This window comes from Gavia stellata, chromosome 16 (assembly GCF_030936135.1).
Source record: "Gavia stellata isolate bGavSte3 chromosome 16, bGavSte3.hap2, whole genome shotgun sequence".
Lineage (NCBI taxonomy): Eukaryota > Metazoa > Chordata > Aves > Gaviiformes > Gaviidae > Gavia > Gavia stellata.
The window spans coordinates 13,836,485-13,851,248 of NC_082609.1; the positions used below are offsets into that span (position 1 = coordinate 13,836,485).

Genomic DNA, 14,764 nt, shown 5'->3' on the forward strand with positions numbered 1-14,764 from the left:
GATGCTTGGGGTTGAGATGACCACGCTATAAAAAAGTGCCATGGGATCTTTAATGACCATAAGTGGTCAGGACCTGAACTTTAAGTCTCTGAGGATAAAAACATTAGAAAACAATAAAAGATACCTTTGTTGAATACATTTCTGGACAATGATATGTGCCAATTATTCTTCTGTCCTGTAAGTTAATAAAATCAAGACCAGTTTCCTTAGAGATAAGGCAGCTATTATCTTTCATTTAAAATTAAAGCACTCTAGGGTAATTATAGGACAACCAATTAAAAGATATAGGGACCTCTAAGCCAACAATTAGCATAAGTATATTCTGGCTTCAGAGGTGCTATTACTGCCTTGCCCTGTTCCTCAAGGTAACATAACTTTGTGATGTAAATGTGTTTTTTCCAACTGGTCACTTGACCAAGGAAGATAGGATGATATGAAAACAATTGTTAAAATTATTCTGGGGGAAAAGTAAGTGTAAAAGTGGTTTCAAAAGGAGGTGGAAGAAGGTTAAAAAGATCTCTTGGTGCTGAAGGATTGTTCAACCATAGAACTAGATTCTTTATGGTGAACAGGAAAGTTCAAACTTAATGGAGAAATTCCCAGGGACAAGGAAGGAAGGGAGGATGTGAAGATGAAGAAAAAGCAGCAGCAAGTACTGTGGAAATAAAAGGTGAAAGCAGAAGTGCAGGAGGAATGACCAGAGCTCAGCAACCATGCAAGAGGATGGGTTTTTTATAAAACAATCTTAAAGGTGGATAACAAAATATACGATGCAAATGATATTCACTTATAGGTCCAGGTCAACTGGAAGAAAAGCTGACTCTGGAGCCTTGGAAGAGGCCATGACCTTTTTGATGGCCTCAAAGGGAATACAGAGGAAAGTGTGGAAATGTTACCATTATTTATTCTTCCTGCTACCTAGAAACTCCAAAATGATGGCTTTCTCGAGGAATTCCTCTTACACTAATACATTAGCAACTGTAAAATACAAGGAAATTACAACTCCCACACACGTACATACACATGCATGTACATTAGGAATCCTCCAAGGATGACCAGATCTTTGAAACTACTAACATCTAGTAAACCAGCATCTTGGTGATTATGCTCTACTGTTATGCCAAACACAGCTTTATAAGTAGGAGGTAAATTCAGATTGATGAATTGAAAATATATAACATTGACGCATTTACTTCCTCATATACTCTTTATTTTCGACTATAACCTTCAACTACAGGCAGGTACTGACGGCTCATTTGATGGCAGAATGGCTCAGAAGCCATGGATAAAATACACAGTAGGGCTGGAATTTCTGATGGAAAAACCTTGTGAAACAAAGCAGTTGTAAATTGAAAAGAAATATCCTTTTGTTAAGTAGGACTGCCACTAACTAAAAGCAAAATATGGTGAGCTAAACCGAGAAGGGAGAACAGAAGTACCCAGTCTATTACAAAGATTAACACCTGAGATTAGGAGTCAGCATTTATAGGTCCTGTGAACTGACATTCTTAAGAACCGAAAACAGAAATAAAAATCCTTTTCGCAATGAAGACCAACATGACATGCCTAGACATATAATTTCATTTGTTAAAGACCTTAGTATTATCTATAGCATAGTTTCCCACCTCTTACAGCATCGTTTCCCACCTCTTACAGCTCTTACAACCTCTTACTGGTTGGAAAACCAGTAACATCCTATTCCTGAGCTCTGGCAAGATTAGGTGAAAGTACGATGTGCACTTTACATATAATAGGGATCTTCCACCTCATCAGCAAGTTTTGACTTACTGATTAGGAACCACTGCCCTCTGGGGATTGCACTGACTACACAAGGTAATGCGTGGAAGGTAGATAGTGCTGTATAAGCTGCTGCTAGGTTCACTCTGGAAGAAAAAAGGATTAATGATTTTCAAATGGCACCTACTTAAAGCTTTACAGACATTTTTGACACGATAAGCAAGTCTGCTGAGATAAAGCTATATGAACTCATAAAGCACAAATGCCTAATATTTCAAAATATCCATATGTGAAACAATGTCCTTAAGAATATAACAAACACTGCATTTCCATTGTCCGTACAAAACTGAGTTTATTGCCAGCATTGCAGTAACTGTTTATGAAATGATGTTAGCATGCTTTGGCTCAGATTGCATTATACACCTAAGATTTGGGTCAGGGTGTAAAGCATGCAGTTAGAGGACAGTAAAATTCGGTTGACTTATAATTTCAGGTTAATTTGTTTGGTTTCAGGTCAGAAAATCCAGAGAAACTCTGCAAATTCAATCAGGATTTTCTTTAGGTCCTTGAGCTTTTTAAAGCCTGAAAATCTAAGCAAAAAAACCAAGAGACCTGTAAGAATTAAAAAAAGGAAAGTGAAAGAAAATGCAAGATCTGGACACAGAGCTTTAACACTGCTCTATCTACTTGTAGATCAATTTCTAGGCCTTCAGTTTTACCCTCTGATATATGTGATTTCTTGATCATTATCATTAGTAACACATCAATAACTTAGTCATAAGTATTGCAGGGTTCTGAAGAAATGTTTGAAAACATATGATTTCTTCTGGCATCCATTACTTGCACACAAGAGTCAATACTTAAGACATTGCAGAATAAGTGCCCACATTAAGGTTAAAGTACCTTTGGCTTGATGACATTTGAATAAAAAATCATGAAATATGAGCCTGTTCAACTGCTGCACAGAATCCAGTCTTCTAAACCAAAAGCCAACAAGTGAAATAGGCAAAATCAGGACTGCTGTTTGAATTGCGGCACAGAATAGGAAAAAATGGGAAAATGGCCGACTGGTGTCCTGTCCTCAGCTTGAGCCTTACACCAACACCTTATAAAATACCGCAAAAACATCCCTGGGGTTTTTGGAGTGAAGGGGCATAAATCACCTTAGCTAACCAAGAAAGAAAAATAGAGTACACTGTGATTCTGTAGAAAAACATCTCCCTCCATTTCACTTTTGGCCAAGATAATTCAGTCCAATGCAATCTATAGTAAAGTGGAAGGAATAAATTATGTAAGGCCTTGATGTTGTACATGTAATTTCCATTCTAGTGCAGCAAATATAGTTGACCATAAACAGTGAACAGATATCTGATTCAAGAAATGAGCTTGTAACTTTACTTAAGCAGTTACATTAATTTAATGGGCCTTAAATAAATATTGTTTAGTCATGTTTTCAACTGATTTCCTGTGAATGTGACTTTTGCTCTCAATCCAAACCCACGAATAATGCGTATACACATAAGGAGGAAACAATTTTCTCTTTGTTTTAATCCTGCAAGAACTGCATATCACAATGGTGGAGCTAAATTTTAGTTAAGGGGAATTCTAATTGGGAAGTCTTCAAATTTGAATAAGCTTTATATTGATGGTATTTAAAAGTAGTTGCCCTCCCTTCTAGAAATTTCAGTTACAGATTTCTCTTTTCCTCCAGGAGACTGCAAAATCATCACTCAGAGCAAAACAATTCTTTGTAAGTGATTCTATCTTAAAATTGAAACCTTTCCATGAATCAAGAAACATCTTCTGTGTTAAAGATAAGCATCAAAAACTTCTCTAGGACAAAAGTTGAAAAAATTAAAAAATTAATCTATCTGAACTTCCCGAAAGCATTTATTTTTACAAGGCAAATTTTGTAAATACTAAAGGGGGGGGGGGGGCAGGAATAAATCTTTGACTGAAAACAAACATAAAGGAAGCAATGTAAGTAGAACTGGAATTTTTGAAATTTCAGTTACAATTTTCAGTGACAATTTTTTACTGCTGAGACATTTAGGAGGAAGCAAAGGCAGGTGATTTAGAATAGAAGTTTTCTGGGGTACCAATTAACAACAGCTCTAAATCCTACCGTTTCACCAAGAAACAAGGTGTTAGGCATCCAGGTGCTTACTGATACTGCTCTGATGAAGTATTTGTTATTTATTTGTTAAAATATCATCTCATTTACATGTATACATTTAATTCTCATGGAGATAATGTAAATGAATAACACATCAGCAAGGACCTACATCCCAGAAGGTGCTCTCTTCCATCTGTAATAAATAAGACCAAAATTTCATCAAACTTCCATTATGCCCATACAGTAAATCTCCTATTATGTTGTCTTACAAAATATACTTTAACAGATATACCTAGCACCAAAAATCTACTACAGAAACACAGCAAAATTGCTTCTATAAGAAAGCTTCATGAAAGATGAAAAACTCATGCAACATTTGATTATCATCGCAATTGGCAAAATTTCTAAGGTAAAATTTTCATAGAGTTATGGTTTTGATATATGAACTAGATAATAAAACTAAGGCTGATAAAGTTGCTTCTCTAGAACAGACTTCTGTAAAATACATAGATGTTATTTTTCTTGTTTGAAGTCAAATACAACGAGCAAAGCACTATACAACATACACTTGTCATAAGAGTGGGTGGACTGTATAGAAGTCTACCAGTGTTTCATCCATCTGACCATGATATACTCACTTGTTAACAGATTTAGGCTCGTGATTTTGGGGAAGACTAACAACATAATTCTTGGGCCCAGCTCAAAGATTAACATGGCCAGAAGCAGCACGAGGTCCAAGGAAAAACTTTGGAAGCAGTGTCAAAGGCCAGATAAAACACTGAGAGAAATTGCAATTAATTCAACAAAAAAATTAAAAGAAAATTCTTGAGATTTTTCTATGAAAAAAATCACTGACAAGTTTTCATTATAAGGAAAATAAAGATGGATTTCCAACTTTTGACAATGAATTTCTGAATTAAAAAAAATAAATCTAGACATGTACTTCTTATGATCATGTTCAGTCCCGATTTAGAAGCCCGAAATACTGCCAGTTCCATGGCTATAGATACAGCAGGGCTCAGAGGACTAGTCCTGACAATATTAAAATGAAAAGTGTTCTGCTTTAAAATAATAAAAAAAAAAATCTGAATTTGTTGACTGAATTAGAACATTCCTGCATGATTTACTTGTACACTGATAGTCTGCTGTTTTGGGGAGAGTCTAACATTTTGTCACTCATTTAACAATGAGTGACACGAATGATGAAACTTTGTTGCCAAGACATGGTTAGTGATTTCAGATTTGTTTCTGAATAAATTTCTGTGTGTGCACAATATATATGAATATGATGCATCACTGCAAATTTTGTATACAAATTAAATTGGTTTTGTGTATATATTAATTCTAGAGAAAATAAAAATGGAATTACAGGTTTTTTCCCTGACATTTTGGTGGCCTTTTGTGCATGTAAATTTAAACCAAACTTGAGTTTGATTAGTTAAACGTATTATAGTTCTATAGCAACATATATATACACACACACATATAAAATATAAATACAGGGATAGTAGGAGAATTTCAGAACACAGTTAAAATGAAGGAAAAAAGACTGGGTTTTTTTTGGCAATAGCGTGCAGTTTTTTCTTGACACACATAATTTTATAGAAACAAGAGAAAAAAATAGTTTACTAACAGGCAAACACAGCAGGTGTTTATGTAAAACATGATTATGTTCAACGTTATAAAAGATGCATTTCAGGAAGGGTGATCTACTCACAACTGAGAAAGCTATTAATGAGTTAATGAGACCAAATACAGGCTTATTTTTAAAATGCAAATTATTATATATTGTTTATGCCTCATGATACAAAAAGGAAGAAGAAATAAAAGCTGAAGAATCATCTCCCACAACAGCTAGCCCTCTTCAAATGATACCTACATGGAATCGGTTTTTGATCTTCTCCTCCAGCTATATTATTGTATACTTTAATAAACAAAACAAACAATTGAAACTTATGTCAAGACCCTTTTCCTACCCAAAACTGCTATAGCTTGAAAGTATAAAACCTCAGAATTCCATCTAGCAAAATGTAAGCTAAAATCTTCCATTTCTGAAGACCTTCATTTCCAGTTACCGGCAGGAATCTTTGAATACTCAAAGAATACATGGACAGAAAATGGCCCAAACAAAACATTACATGAAAATAATCATGTTGATTTAGGCTGCGTGACCTTTACTGTTGCATCCCTCAGGCCAGCCCAAAAATCTTAAGTTTCTGACAATTGTATTACCAGAAAGTTGAGTTCATTTTGAAGACATGAGCAAGGACAGGTATGCAGGGCTTTTTGTGCATAGCTTTAAGATGCATTAAATTTAGGGAGAAGGCTCAACATGGTTTTTGGGTGGGGAAGAAAAGTAAATTCCAGTCTCTCACACTTCTAAAAAGAGGAATGGAGACATAAGAATAAACAAGATTTAGACTTCTATGTTTTAATTTAATCTTATATCATTACAGAGGGATTCTTAAAACTAGTATCTAAGGAGTAAAAAATATATATTCATCTATATAAACATATATATCTGCATATTTACACACACATATTTAAATTTAGGCATAACCCTACCAACCTCCTAACCTTTTTCTTAAGTTATGTGAGAAACTAACTCCTGGCGTCTCTCTATCTCCATATCCAGAATTCTGGGAAAGCAGCTAGTATCAAAAAGAATTTACTAAGTGAATTTACCGATAAACTTAGGTCTTCATAGCCCATACACTGTTTCATTAAATTTAACATGTATGCAATACACATCCTAACACCCTTTTAAAAAACCAATATATATATCAGAAAGTACACAATTTGTACATATCTACATGGATGCCCAGTTCATATGCTACATTAGTAATATTTTATTTTGAATAATGCTAGATATATTATTTCTAGCTTGTTTGGGCTCTTCTGCTCATTAACCTTGCTCTATCTTTATGCAAGACAAGCAGTCTCTGTGGCATGCTGCAAAGGGACCACACCATGCCTCTCCTGGGAATCAGTGTTTCCACTGTTGAGGGAAAAAAAAAACCTAACAGATTTTGAGGAAAGAATATTTTTGAAGTATTGGGAAGAAGTCTTTAGAATGTGTTCTAACACAGCAATTTTGAGGTTTTTTACTATTGTTGAAAGCATTAACTTGCTTCAGTCTAGGTAATCTTACAGCCTAAAGAGCAAACAACAACAAAGGTAAAGCATCATAATTAATAGTTACTGATAGCCTAAAGATGGGCAAAAACTATAAAAAGAGGGGTTTGAAATATGTATCCTCCTTCTTACCAGTTTGGGGTTCTATCATTCTGATTATGTAAACACTTCTGATATGAATTTTGGATCACCTGAAATTGTTTTCCCCTGAATTAGTTATAACAATGTATTGTTACCTGCAAAAATAAACCAAACAGCTGATCACAATAAATAAAGCAAAGGGGTTGACAAACAGTCATCTTCTACTGTATAATAATATTTTTATTCCTTAGTGCCACCCTAGTGTACACAATCCAGTGATCTCAAGATTCATGAGCACAACTCGGTTACAATCCCTAGCACATAACATTTAGAGTTACAACTTATATTTTGGATAGAAATTGGCTGACTCATGGCCGTTCAATTAAACCTTGTCAAATTCTTTAGAGTTGATCTGCTTTGGGAAATCAATTCACCAAATTCACTAGCCAGACACATCTTCTGGACTGCAGCTACATACATTTCTTCTATTTCACTGTACATCATTTGCCTTTTTTGTGCCTTATTTACCCACAACCTGAAATAATGATATAAACCGCATTAATGGATTCTTTTTTGCAACCAAAAGCATATTTAATTCAGGGGCACTGGTGGATAGCAGGTTTGCAGGTGCACTACAAAAGCAAAAGGGATATTGTGATTTAAACAAACGGAGTGTACACGCACTTACATTAATTAAACATGGCATTCGAAGAAGCGCGGCTGCAGGAAGAAAAACTCACGCAGTTGACTTGACCTTTATTCAGATGTCATGTGGAATACCACTACGGATCATGGAAATAAATCACCTTCTGACTGCTTCTGTGAAGCTCTGCGGGCTAAAACTGGAACTTCCTCAAATTTCACTCCTATCAAACCTCAGGTTTCAAGAAAACACGAAAAGGCTGGCCGAGCACTCTGCATTGCTGATTGTTTCTTATGCAAGTTGTTCCTTAATAATGCATGAACGCAGATTTAGGAGAAAGGCTGAGCTTTTATAATCCATGCCTACTTTTATTACATGCCCTTCAATAAACTTCTGTGCAAGGAATACCTTCTGACCCTGGATCAAGAATTAGTCCTCGTGCAGTTTTACCTGTACTGCAAACAAAAGGAAACCTCTCCCTGGAGGGGAAAGGAAGAGGATGAATGCTTTCACTGAAATCTGGACAGTGCCAGCGTTAGTTCCAGCAATACAGAGCAGTGAGGATTTGAGATTTTAGACGGAAATTTTAAGAGCTTCATATTGCCTTACTGTTTTAATATCCTGTTCAGTTTATTAACTGAGTCTGTGTATGTACCATTTCAAAATTCCTCTTTTTTCCAAAAGCTTTTACAGTCTTCCGCTTATTCATGTTTTACTCTAGGAGTACCTCTAACCGCATAGGGTATAAAGTGCAGTTCTACGTAATAAATACTGACTTGGTTTAGGTACCTTTGTAATAATTCCTCCTCACTAGAGCTGCATCAGATAGAAACGGACAAATATTGCTGTGAACTGAAAAGGCCGGAGGCAAGCCAGCGGTAAATCAGAGGGCACATAAAGGCATTAGCCAAGCCTAAGCTAATGAGCATTGCTTTGGAGCAAGGTATATTATCTCGGGCCTGCTGCCCTGTTAATGCATCTTTACACCTTAGTCCGAAAATTGAGGAGAGCGACCTTGTCTGTTTGGAGCGCACTGAAAGCTATCACAAGTTGGCCTGCAAAGGGCCGTGTGTATATATCAATGGATTCACACTGGCTCAAGTTAACACACTCCTTCATCTACTTCCACCCCTCTTTTTCAAAAGAGACATCTATGGATATGACAGCGAAAAAAAATGCACAGGCTCTTCCACTTCTTCACTAGTAAAGTGCTGAAAAGAACTTTGGAAGCTGTCGTGGGAAATGGCAGGTAGCAAAGCAATACCTGAGCTGACTTTATGCTGTTTCAAAGTGTGCTACTGTAATAGATGGCATTGTTGGCACAATGAAACAGAAAGTACTCAGTCTTTGTGTTTGAACAGCACACATATGTGAGCCAATGAATCTGAAAGTGGGCACCTGGAGAAGGAGGACGCTGTGGGAGCCCTGTTTCCTGGCTAGACTATACAATGGCCAGAAACTGTCCATCCTCAGCCCAGTTGCATCAGCGAAATAATTAGGTGCAATCACTTGTGAAACAGGTAATTGCATGGTCTTGTTTGTCTTAAAACTCTGATAATGCAGTGGAGTCCTCTAGAAATGAAAGATCTGAGGAGAACTGTTCAACTTTTTTTGGGCAGACTCTTTTCCTTCGTCAAAAAGGTGTAGGGGAAAAACTCAGCAGCTGAGACAACTTGAAGTGGAAAAAAGTTACCATGTTAAGTGCAACTGAGGGCAGGTTAAGCTTCTATTTGTTCTTTCCTTGCCATCTCATCTCCTTTAACAACTGTGTGCTAATTTGGATATAACAACAGTGGGTCAGGGGGGCAATGAATTGCAAAGATACCTATATTTGTTTAAACCTTCTTAGCTTGCTAAGCCCTACATTCATTCTTCAAGACAACATTTCTGTTGTGATTCAAATCTATTAATATGCTCTTTAAGCTCATTATCATATTAAAGTTCCATGGTCTCTACTTGGTACCAAAACTTCTGATAGAAAAACATCATTAGACTGACAATTTCACTTTTTTGTGACTTGGCACTGTGTAACAGCAATGGACTATAACTTTCAGGCGTGCTGACTGAATACCTTACGTAATACAAAGACCACTGAGTAATAGATTACTCATTGTTTTAAAAATAAACTCAGTATGTTTAAAAAAGTCTTTGTGTTCAGAAAAAACCCCTTATCTAAACACGCAGAGGTTAGCAATGTCAGTTCACATTTATTTTTAAAAAATGACTGAATAAATCCGTATAAACAGTTTTATGAAGTGTTGCATAATATCCTGACGTTTTTCCCCTCTTTTCCTGAGGGAAATTGCTTTATTAATGCTCACAACAGCAGCACAATTGCAAAATTAGAGGTCGGATTTTATTTATGTAACTTACGTTATCATGTACTTCAGGTATATAGCCTGTACACTTACAGTATCTCTGTGCTTTAAGCTAGGTTGGAAACGTCTAAGCTTCAGTTATTACTGCAACTGTATACATTCTAAACGCACATTCAGTGATGTATCTACATTATGCAGAACATAATGCCACTTCTGTGAAGTGGCAAATCAAATTACTTTGAAAGAATATAGCAAACAAATTTTATATAAGAAATGGTAATTTGAAATAATTAACTGTTCTAAACCTAGGTGATCTAACTATAAAGAAAAAACATATTTAGAAATAATTTAAACACTAACTGAACAACATGCATGTAAGAATTAGGAAGATAGGACTAGAAACGGAAGGCAAGACGCACCAAATCATTATACGGTAATGCCTCTCTAAGGTTTTGTATCTGGGTTGAAAAAACGCAAGTATCACATCCTGTTTCTAGCTAATATCCTGGTAAGGAAACCATACTGATGTCTAAGAAAAGACTGACAAGGTGCTCCACTGAGAGATGGATCTGTAGCCCTTCTTTTAACAAGAGCCTTGACGTAGGAACTGATAACAATACTCACAGCGAGTATCGTCTCTGCTGCCTGACACACTTCCAGTCTCTGTTGCTTTGGAAGAGGATGGCATACAGCTGCTTTTCCATTATAATCACCCCTTGTCAAATGTACAGCTGGCAAGATGCAAGAAGCACTTCTTTACAGAGGAAGAAGAACAAGCCTTTCATTCAGCCCAGTACATTTACCATGGTCTTTACAGTGACAGTTCTGGTTCCCATCAAATTACCACATAGCTGTAATGGAGGTTTTCTGATCTATCCAGAATAACAAATACACAGACATCATTGATATTGAAAAGCATTTTCACCTTACTTACACCTCCAGAGAAGTCAACTAATGTATGTAGTAGTCTGGATCAAATGAGTTAGACGAGTAACTGTGGAAAAAACAGCAATGAATCCAAAAGACATTAACAACAACATAAGCAGCAGGTTGACTGGGAATTTAGTAACACAGGATAATATACTGCAAATACAGAGCTTGGGAGGTGATCAGACTGCAAATCCTGAACAACACAAAGACTAGAAGATGCATCAGACACATCATAGTGATCAGCATCAGCCAGCCCATCTACGCCACAATTCCAAGATGGAAACATCCAAGGTAAAATTATTGTATCCAACAATCTAAGAGAAAATTTATAAATTAATCAAAAACTCCTTGGCTACTGGATTCTGGAAGAAACTTATGGGGAATAAATCAGTACTGGGAGAGCATCAAGAAGCTCATTATTTGAACTGCGATAACAGAAATAAACTATATTAAAATGGCTGGGGGTCTACATGAGAAATTATTCGCAGTGGTACCAGCCTCTACACTGAGATCCTGGTTAGGTTAATGATCTCCTTGAAAACAAAGCCAGGCTTCATAAAGGAGAAAACTTGAAGGGTTATATCACAGTAGCTTGTTTCCCTCCACCCGCCCCCTTCTATCCCAAAAGGAAACAGAAAACAAAATTACAATTAGAAGAAAAAAAGCTTCATAGAGGCTTCTAGACCAAATCCTTCCAGACCATTTTTATGTAATTACAGAATTAACAGATGAAAGTTAAGGATTTCAGTAAAGCCTTTGACACATTATCTTAAAACTGAAGAGATTATATGTCCCAGACATATGTACAATTACCCATAGGAAGACAGTCAGCTGAATGATATTGTGAAGCCAGAGGTTAGAATTTGGCCCTATTTTTTAACATATCTGTTAATCATCTGGAATAAGCACAGACAATATATTAGATTAGTGCCCTGAGCCTAAAGAAAAGATAGCATGAAATGTGCCTGCAACAGATCAAAAGGATGCTGATGACCATCAGCATTCCTATTTAAAATAGAAAAGTCCATAGAATAAAATTTCATAACAATGGGTTAGAGTATATATACCATAGCTTATGACACATATTCGGTCTTCAAGCAGAAATACAACACTCCCAGTTTACCTATCGTTATATATACACGTGCAGTATTATGCCATTCAGAACAGAAGAGATTCAAAAACTTGAGACTATAGAGATAATAAAGGCATTTGAAGACATAATGTAAGGTAAGGCGATAGGCTTGAAAAGAGAGGTGAGGAAATGATGTGAATGGTATCTCCAATAAATGAAGGATGATGTCTAGAGTAAGAAGAAAGTCAGTGATTTACCTGTAAGCAACAATACGACTGTTTACAGAGAGAACAATTAGCCTTGACAATGGCAAAAGATGACGAGTTAGACTAAGGGAATAAACTGCTGAATGCAGCTTGAGAAGGTTGAAGACTGGAACAGTCATACACACAGCCATTTTAACCTGGAGTCACTGCAAAGAAAATTGAGCGTGTCCAATATCATTTAACAACTTTGTGATAACGTATCTGCTGGTAATCGAGTCTGAATCTTCCTTGAGTTTTATGTCCTTTAAATTTCCGCATGATTTTATTACTCAGGTTTCAGAATTCAAGAAGCAAATTAAGATATAGGCCCAATCCTTTCTATTCCTTTCCCTTACCCCAAACAGAGCCAACAATCTTCAAAAATCAGGGAGTATATGAAGTTACAATCTTCTGCGGTGACTCAGACTAGGTATAAGGAAGAAATTTTTTACGATGAGGGTGGTGAAACACTGGAACAGGTTGCCCAGAGAGGTGGTAGATACCCCATCCCTGGAAACATTCCAGGTCAGGCTGGACGGGGCTCTGATCTAGCTGAAGATGTCCCTGCTCACTGCAGGGGGTTGGATTAGATGACCTTTAAAGACCCCTTTCCAACCCAAACTATTCTATGATCTAAAAAACCAAAACAAAACCAAATTCACCACATTCATTGGGCATATGACATGAATGCAATATGAAATTTAAAAAAAGATTTGGCCACAGTTTCATCTGGAATAGCCCAGGGGAAGCTCTGCAGCCAGCCTGATGGTGTCTGCTCTAATGGAAAAAACAGGACCTTCTCCTGAGTCACCAAATCTCCAAGGGATTGCATGGGATTCAGCAGATACCACAGTCATGGAAGAACCAGCTTTTGTTGTGTTTCCATACTGTTTCACAGGCTCTCTAGTATCTTCTGAATAACACTGAGCAAAACTAGAGAGACTACCAATGTCTGTGCCTGCCCTGGAATCTCTCCATACCAGAGAATTCAACAGCATAAAGGGAGTCTATACTAACTTCTACTTTGATTTTGCAAGTAGTTGTGGATGGAAGGACTAATCAGCACTTCTCCTCTCACCACCTTTTGTTGTTCAGAAATGTTGTAAGAGGCTGTTACAAAAATTGGTGTTGCAATCTGCAGAAATCTAGTACAGATTTGCTGGTCTATAATGTATAAACAAAGATGCCGCACTACAACCAGCAGTTCCAATAACTATTCATCTGCCTTTTTTACAATGTCTATGCTGAATGCAGTAACAGACCTGTATAGATGTTTTCATCATCGTGTTTTGAGGTTTATAACTCACGGCATTGATCTTTTCTCACATAGTATCTGAAGTCACAAACTTAAATTCATAGTATTCCATGTAGTGATACAAGAAGAGTCTAGTAATATCACAAAACAATACTCATACTTTGTAAAATTTTTCCTTCGATGTTGGATCCTAATTAGAGATGGAGTGTTTGTTTGGTCCCATTTCTAAAATGCTTGGGGTTTCAAGGAAACCTGCATCTGAACCAAATTCGGCAGTTCAGACCCATTTGTGTTTCTTGCACAGGAAAATAATTATATAATATTTGGCCCCCTTTCATAGATAGAATATTCAAGTCCATTAAATATGAATCTCTTTTGTCACTGCTGGTCAAACAGCAAGAACAGCTGTCAGCTCCTTTCCTCCTCCCCAGAGCAGACTATGCACAGTAGGACAATGTTCTCTGATTGCTACTCTTTTCTGGCCCTCTCCTATTTGATTCTCTATCTACTGCTTAACAGATTGCAAACCTGATTATCAGATCAGAGTCTATCTGGATACCAGAGCAGAACTGCCATAGACTATGAACCATGCTGGCCTTGTATATTAAGCAAAAGGCTTAGTATAAAAAAAAAATAAAAAATAATGTAAAGCTGTTCCAGTACACTTTATGTTGATCCTTTAGGCTGGTGAATGTCTGCAACAGTTATTGGAATTAATTTATGCTGCTTACTGGATTGGATTAGTACACTAGTCAGTGCTTTCAAATTCTAGTTCATGATTAGCAATTTGTCACTACATTTTGGCTATTCTGTTACATGGCTGAAAAATCTATTGTATGAATAAGTATTTCGAAAACATCACAAGTGAAACAGTATATATATACCTCAGCTAGTGGTGACACTCTGACACCCGTGGACCTTAAATTTCCATTGATGTTACAGGAAAGACTTCAAGTAAACACGGATCTAGTCTCATAAAATTATCTACAGGGTTTCTTAGTTAATAGCTTTGATTGTTTAGAGGGAAACTGATTTTTAAAAAATAAACTTGACAAATTAAATAAAAGCTTGCAACTTTTTTTACATTGCTGAAAAATCAGCAATAGAAAGAAAAAGATTTTACAGAGTCTTCATGAACTTTACAATGGTAAAAGGTAATCTAAAAGGTACTGTAACATCAAAATTAATCTCATCATTATGCATTTGCCTTCATTCATTAAAACATGTTTCTC

General features: G+C 36.4%; 1 protein-coding gene across 3 annotated transcripts in view; it reads right to left on the bottom strand.

Annotated features, from left to right (window-relative positions):
* Positions 1 to 14,764, bottom strand: part of GABRB2 (gamma-aminobutyric acid type A receptor subunit beta2) — a 163,278-nt gene that overhangs the window by 3,818 nt on the left and 144,696 nt on the right. The window contains exon 9 of one of the 3 annotated variants that reach the window (XM_059825225.1): positions 125 to 175. The exons of the other annotated variants lie outside the window; for them this stretch is intronic. Within the exon in view, the coding sequence (XP_059681208.1) occupies positions 125 to 175 (51 nt within the window). The remainder of the gene's footprint in view (positions 1 to 124; positions 176 to 14,764) is intronic. 3 annotated transcript variants of the gene reach the window in all.